The sequence below is a fragment of the Mandrillus leucophaeus genome, unplaced genomic scaffold (assembly GCF_000951045.1).
Source record: "Mandrillus leucophaeus isolate KB7577 unplaced genomic scaffold, Mleu.le_1.0 Scaffold66, whole genome shotgun sequence".
NCBI classification, from domain to species: Eukaryota; Metazoa; Chordata; class Mammalia; order Primates; family Cercopithecidae; genus Mandrillus; species Mandrillus leucophaeus.
Window position 1 is genome coordinate 5,400,672 of NW_012107141.1, and position 6,817 is coordinate 5,407,488.

The following is a 6,817-nucleotide window of genomic DNA, read 5'->3' on the forward strand; positions in this document are numbered from 1 at the left end:
GCTGAGGCAGAAGAATGGCGTGAACCCGGGAGGCGGAGCTTGCAGTGAGCTGAGATCATGCCCCTGCCCTCCAGCCTGGGCAACAGAGCAAGACTCTATCTTAAAAAATAAAAAGACCTTATTTGAATTTGGCTTGTGCCATCTGACAGTTTCAGGGGCTTTTCTGAATTTGATTTTTTTTTTTTTTTTTTTCCTGAGACAGAGTGTCACATCCCAGGCTGGATAGAGTGCAGGGTGGCAATCTTGGCTCACTGTAACTGCTGCCATCCAGGCTCAAGTGATTCACATGCTTCAGCCTCCCATGTAGCTGGAATTACAGGCACACGTCACGTCGCCCAGCTAATTTTTGTATTTTTAGTAGAGATGGGGTTTCACCATGTTGGCCAGGCTGGTCTTGAACTCCTAACCTTGAGTGATCTGCCCACCTCGGCCTCCCAAAGTGCCAGGATTACAGGTGTGAGCCACCGCACCTGGCCTGATTTTTTTGTTTTCTCTGGATGGTGTGCCGAAATATTTAACTGTGGTAGGAAGTGCAGTGAGAAGCAACCTCATGTATTCTATTTTTTTTTTTTTTTTGAGACGGAGTCTTGCTGTGTTGCCCAGGCTGGAGTGTAGTGGCGCAATCTCGACTCATTGCAAGCTCTGCCTCCCGGGTTCACGCCATTCTCCTGCCTCAGCCTCCCGAGTAGCTGGGACCTCAGGCGCCTGCCACCACGCCCAGCTAATTTTATGTATTTTTAGTAAAGACAAGGTTTCACTGTGTTAGCCAGGATGGTCTCGATCTCCTGACCTCGTGATCTACCCGCCTCGGCCTCCCAAAGTGCTGGGATTACAGGCGTGAGCCACCACGCCCAGCCAGCCTCATGTATTCTTTAACTGACCTCTCATTCCTGTTGGTAAAAAATGTCAGGTTACTTGGGTGCAGTAGCTCACACCTGTCATCCTAGCTACTTGGTAGGCTGAGGCAGGAGGTTCATTTGAGCCCAGGAGTTTGAGGTACAGTGAGCTATAATTAGGCCAGTGTACTCCAGCCTGGATGACAGAGTGAAACCCTGTCTCTAAAAGAAACCAACAGAAACAAGCAAATAACATTGTCAGGAGTCTAAGGCATGTTCTTAGGTGGTGATGGGAACATTGGATAAATGGGCAAAGGGACATCAGAGCTGGTAGTGTAAGGAGCGAACTAGCACTGCCAGGGAATCCACATGTGGCCGAGTAGGCTAGGGATGGAAGGGTGTCAGTGTCACTGGCCTTCATTTGGTACATTTGAAGAGGAGAGCAATTGAAACTTTTTCATTGCATGCTGATGCATTGTCGCATTTGCTGCACTTACCCTCTCACCCACCTCCCATCCTCATGCCCTGACCCCCACTCCCAACAACAGCATCTGCAAGATGGGTCGCTTCCCTGCACATGCCCTCAGGCCCCTGACCCCCTGTGCTGGATGTTTTCTGAAAACCAGCGGTCCCTCTTTCATGCATGTGTGTGTGCAGTACCTGAAGCCTCCCTGTGTCATTTACCCGCCCCTGGCTTTGAGAGGCCACGTCTTAAGGATGGTCTTTTCTTAGAGCCTTGGTTGTCTCCTGGTCACTTGGCTTCCAGCTCTGAGGTGCCCGAGAACCAAGGTTATGTGCATTCCTCAAGCTTTGGGAGAATGCTCAGATTATCTGGCTTACTGCTCCTCGGAGGGGTAGAGGGGTTGCGGTATTGTGGTGCACCTACTAATTGTGTATTTTGTGTCCCAGTATTTGGGCTAAATACTCTAATGGAGATTGTTACTGAAGCCGGCCCCGGGAGTGGTGAAGGTGGGTCTTGCCTGTGAGCTGTGCATGATCTTTTTTTTTTTTCTCTAGCATCTTCTGTGCCTGCCCGAGGGCCATCCTTCTCATGGAGCTAGCAGCATCACATGAGTGACCTGCTTGCCCCGTTCCCCGTGACGCCCATGCTTGCCCATGGGGCGTGCTGCTGGTGCATGTGGAGTGGCCTGAGTCTCCATCCCCACCTCCTCCACATTGCCATGGCTGGTTTCTACCTACGTATGATGCCTTGGTGCTACCCTCACCCAGCTCTTCTGAGAATGGGCGTGGAACATGGCTACTCAGGGCTGTGCTGGCATGAGCTCCTACACTATAATAGTGATGTCTCTCATTCCTGCCTCCCCTGCCACAGGAAACAGGAGGGCGTTAGTGGATCAGAAGTCATCTGTCATTAAACACAGCCCAACAGTGAAAAGAGAACCTCCATCACCCCAGGGTCGATCCAGCAATTCTAGGTAATAAATGGTAGAGCTGTTTTAAAAGTTCTCAGGTAGAGGTGGAGTGGTTCCTCTGCAGAACTTTAGGGATAGAGTGGGAGAGAAGCTCTCAGTGGGGTAGATGTAATCAATTTCTTGCCAGCACTTCTCATTCTGGCTTGATCTCCATGCAACTGAAAGCTTACAGTGTTGAGCGGGGTGAATCAGCAGTGGTGGGTATTTGGGCAAATCAGGTTCTCCAGAGAGTTGGGGGATGTGGTGGACTTGGACATTCAGAGATGTGGCTTTGTGTTTTACCCCTGGAGGCAGGCATCTAGTCTGGGTGAAAGGTGGGGGGTGCTCTGCAAAGGAGCTGGTGACCACAGAAGCGGTGTGTGGACCCTGTAGTGAGAACCAGCAGTTCCTGAAGGAGGTGGTACACAACGTGCTGGACGGCCAGGGAGTTGGCTGGCTCAACATGAAAAAGGTGCGCCGGCTCCTGGAGAGCGAGCAACTGCGAGTCTTTGTCCTGAGCAAGCTGAACCGCACGGTGCAGTCAGAGGACGATGCCCGGCAGGACATTATCCCGGATGTGGTCAGTGTTGGGGGTAGGGAGTCAGAGTAACTGGGGAGAGGGATGTGAATACCAAAGGCAATTTGCCAACGCTAGCCCCTGGGTTATTGTTGCAGGAGGTCAGTCGGAAGGTGTACAAGGGAATGTTAGACCTCCTCAAGTGTACAATCCTCAGCCTGGAGCAGTCCTATGCCCATGCGGGTCTGGGTGGCATGGCCAGCATCTTTGGGCTTCTGGAGATCGCCCAGACCCACTACTATAGTAAAGGTAGGGATTGTATCTGCTGGGCACCATGCCATCCCCAACTCTCCCACTTGTCTCCCAAAGAGAAAATATGTTTGTCCCCAGGACAGACTTCCCAGTGCCATGCTGCTTCCCATCTGGCTTTGGGGTTTTATTTTCTATGCATGTTTATACGTAGTGAGTGTTTTTTGTTATGAAAAATAAGACATCAGCTCATCTTTCCCTGAACTTCTTCATTCCACACCCTTCTGTATCCTGGCTCCTCCCACCTCATGTCTGCGCCTTGATTCCTACTCATTACTTCTCTTGACCTCTTGATTTTTTTCTCTCAGAACCAGACAAGCGGAAGAGAAGTCCAACAGAAAGTGTAAATACCCCAGTTGGCAAGGATCCTGGCCTAGCTGGGCGGGGGGACCCAAAGGCTATGGCACAGCTGAGAGTTCCCCAGGTGGGACCTCGGGCACCAAGTGCCACAGGAAAGGGTCCTAAGGAACTGGACACCAGAAGTTTAAAGGAAGAAAATTTTATAGCGTCTATTGGTACGTATCAGTGTGTTTGGTGCGGTAGAGGGGTCCTGGCTTCTTAAATATCCCTTTCTCCTCAATTCATCCAGAATCCTGCCTTTCTCTGCCCCATGCTTTGCTTCCTAGAGAGAGAAGGAGACCTGTGTCCATTTCTAGTGGTGTTTCTTTGTACTTCTCTAGTCTTTATATTTCATCCACAGCCACCCCTCACCCTGTATCTTAGAGGAAGAATGGAGGTTTTGTTTAGAGGGCCCAGTAAGGCTTACTGCAGGTGGTTTGAGCTGTACTCCTGGCCGCTTTTTTTATTTACATCTGCATTTCTTCACATAGTGGAGAGAATTCCTGGAAATGCTCAGGAAGTTTATAGATGCATCTTTGGGCTATACAAACGACATTTGTGTCTCTGAAGCCAGTGTCCTCCCATCCAGCCATTACACTGCTCTGGAATGTGCTCCTCTGGGCCATGTCTGGCAACCCCATTTCCCTGGGTTCTGGATCTTTGAGGTATAGGTTTCCAAGTCAGTTCTTTAAATGCTTCCTCATGGACTTGATTAAAATCTTGTTTACATTTGGTGTTTCTCCATTCCCACAAAGGCCGTGCCTTAGTGAGCTTTCTGGGCATCACCTCTGTTTGGCTCACTCCCTGCTTGACCTTGAGTCATCGAGGTTGGATCTTTCTTTTTCTGGTTCTAGATCCCTAGGCACTCTGCTTCCAGCTGATGTTTCATTGCCATGGCCATTAGCAGTTGCCATGTGCTCCCATAAATGGTGATGTGGAACTGATTCCTTTTTAGGGGAGCTACACTTTCCTAGCCAGCAGAATATTATTCTAGTAGCAGTCAACTCCTGGCTTTCTCCTGCCTCATATGATGTTCTAGAAAAAGTACTGACCTGCTAGTATGGAGGTCTGGAGTTTTAGTCCCATATCAGCCTCCAGCTAGGAATGCAACTTTGCGCAAATAACTTCCCCTCTCAGGGTCTCTGTCTCTTCACCTGGGAAATGAGGAAATCATACGGAAATAAGGAAATCATACTAAGTACACTCTGAAGTTCCTTCCAGGAAAAGAATTGCTGTGGTTGCCATTCTGTTTTCCTCTATGAGGATGCTGGTCTTGACCATTTTATGTTCTCTGTCACCTCAGCTGGAAGCATTTTTCCAGATTGCTGGTTGGTAGTGCAGGCACTGGCTCTGGGGGTGAGTGGTTTCTTGAGGAGCAATGAGGAGGGGTGCTAACTGCCTGCATGAATTGGCCTCTGTCCAGTCCAGTGAATCAAACAGATTGGTGTTCATGCTTCTGAAACTCTGGCCGCTTGAGGTGTTCGTCTCTCTCATCTGGAATCTGTAAAAATTGTCCTTCCCCAGCTCATTTGGCAGAGAGAATGTGGCATGGTGGGAGTTTAAATGGATCCTAAGTTACATGATCTTGATCAAGTGCTCCAGCCTCTTTAGGACCAGTTTCCTCATGCAAAAATGAAGGAGCTTTGTTAAGGGCCCTTCCAGCTCTAACATTCTGCAGGGTTTTTACTGCCACATTGGGATTGGAATTGGAAATTTGGAATCTGTTCATGAGTTTGGGTGGAGGGGTAAGATGTCTTGTTTTCTGCCCCTTCTCCCCATGAAGATATCTTTGTATCTCTTGGTTGGTAATCCAGTGCCTGAGACTGAATCGGCTTGGGTGGGTGGGTTTCCATTTCATCTGTCTGACCAGCCTCTGACTCTCTGTCTTTCTCTCCTGCTTGCATTGCATCTGGGGTAGAATTGTGGAACAAGCACCAGGAAGTGAAAAAGCAAAAAGCTTTGGAAAAACAGAGTAAGGAACAAATGCCCTTTCCTGTTCCCAAGTCTCCCATACCTGCCAACTCCCCAGGCCCAGTTGGGGCAGGCTCCCTTTGTCAGCCCCACCCCAAATTTGCTCTTAGAGGGTGTTTGGAATGGCAGCAGGTAGGTAGCATGTGACTCCTAGGCGTGTGGCACGTAGGCCGCTTCTTTCCTCCTCCCCTCGTGTCAATCAGGTTATAACCAGGTGTCTACTGAATACAACTCCCCAGTACTTGGTTCTCTGTTGCTTCAGAGTTGGTGGGGAGAACGTTTGCCTATTTTAGTGCCCCCCATTGGCTGATATCTCCCTCACCTGTTAGAAGGCCTGTGGGCACAGTTGGCAGAGATGGTTGCTGTCCCTCCGTGTTGAGTCTGTAGCTGCCCAACTCTCTGGTGGCTTGCCTAGGCACGCTTTCTTGCTTTCTGTCATTCTGTCCTTCTGCCATACCATTGTGGGTGGGTGGGGGACAAGGGGGGTGGTTTTTATCTCAAATGTAGATGGAGGTAGGCAGTGCCCACCAAAACAGCTGGTGTTTCTTATCTCATCGGGCCCAACCTTTTCTACCTCCTTTAGACACATTTGTTTGGGAAGCATTAAGTGACCTGGGGACCATAAAATGGTTTCAGGTACCAGCAAAGCTCAGACTCTGAGTGCCATGGAATGTGGTTTAGACATTTGTCTGTGGAACTTTCCTTTTTTTATTTTTTTTTTTTTTTTGAGACAGAGTCTTGCTATCTCGCCCAGGCTGGAGTGCAGTGGTGTGATCTTGGCTCACTACAACTTCTGCCTCGCAGGATTAAGTGATTCTCCTGCCTGAGCCTCCCAAATAGCTTGGACTATAGGGATACACCACCCCTCCCAACTAATTTTTGTATTTTTAGTAGAGATCAGGTTTCACCATGTTGGCCAGGCTGGTCTCAAACTCCTGACCTCTAGTGATCTGCCTGCCTTGACCTCCCAAAGTGCTGGGATTACAGGCGTGAGCCACCACGCCTAGCATTAACTTAATTTTTGTGTGTGTGTATGTCCCCCAGGCTGGAGTACAGTGGCATGATCATGGCTCACTGCAACCTCCACCTCCCCCGCTCAAACTTCAGAGTAGCTGGCATTACAGGTATGCACCACCATGCCCAGCTGATTTTTTATTTTTTGTAGAGACAGGATTTCACTGTCTTGCTCAGGCTAGTGTTGAACTCCTGGGCTCAAGGCATCCTACCACTTTGGCCTCCAAAAGTGCTTCAATTGATTATAGGCATGACCTTCTGCACCTGGCCTATCTTTGTAGATCTATCTGTTACTGAAAGTAGAGTATGGAAGTATTCAATTTTTTTTTTTTTTTTTTGAGATAGAGTTTTGCTCTTGTTGCCCAGGCTGGAGTGCAGTGGCGTGATCTCGGCTCACTGCAACCTGCACCTCCTGGGTT

General features: G+C 49.2%; 1 protein-coding gene across 12 annotated transcripts in view; it reads left to right on the top strand.

Annotated features, from left to right (window-relative positions):
* Positions 1-6,817, top strand: part of MADD (MAP-kinase activating death domain) — a 59,268-nt gene that overhangs the window by 13,525 nt on the left and 38,926 nt on the right. For 7 of the 12 annotated variants that reach the window (XM_012001421.1, XM_012001423.1, XM_012001420.1 and 4 more), the window contains exons 15-18: positions 2,170-2,272; positions 2,642-2,828; positions 2,924-3,074; positions 3,383-3,589. In XM_012001421.1, the coding sequence (XP_011856811.1) occupies positions 2,170-2,272; positions 2,642-2,828; positions 2,924-3,074; positions 3,383-3,589 (648 nt within the window). Of the gene's footprint in view, positions 1-1,745; positions 1,806-2,169; positions 2,273-2,641; positions 2,829-2,923; positions 3,075-3,382; positions 3,590-5,331; positions 5,386-6,817 lie in introns of all 12 variants that reach the window. The other 5 variants (XM_012001417.1, XM_012001424.1, XM_012001419.1 and 2 more) reach the window with 3 other exon arrangements.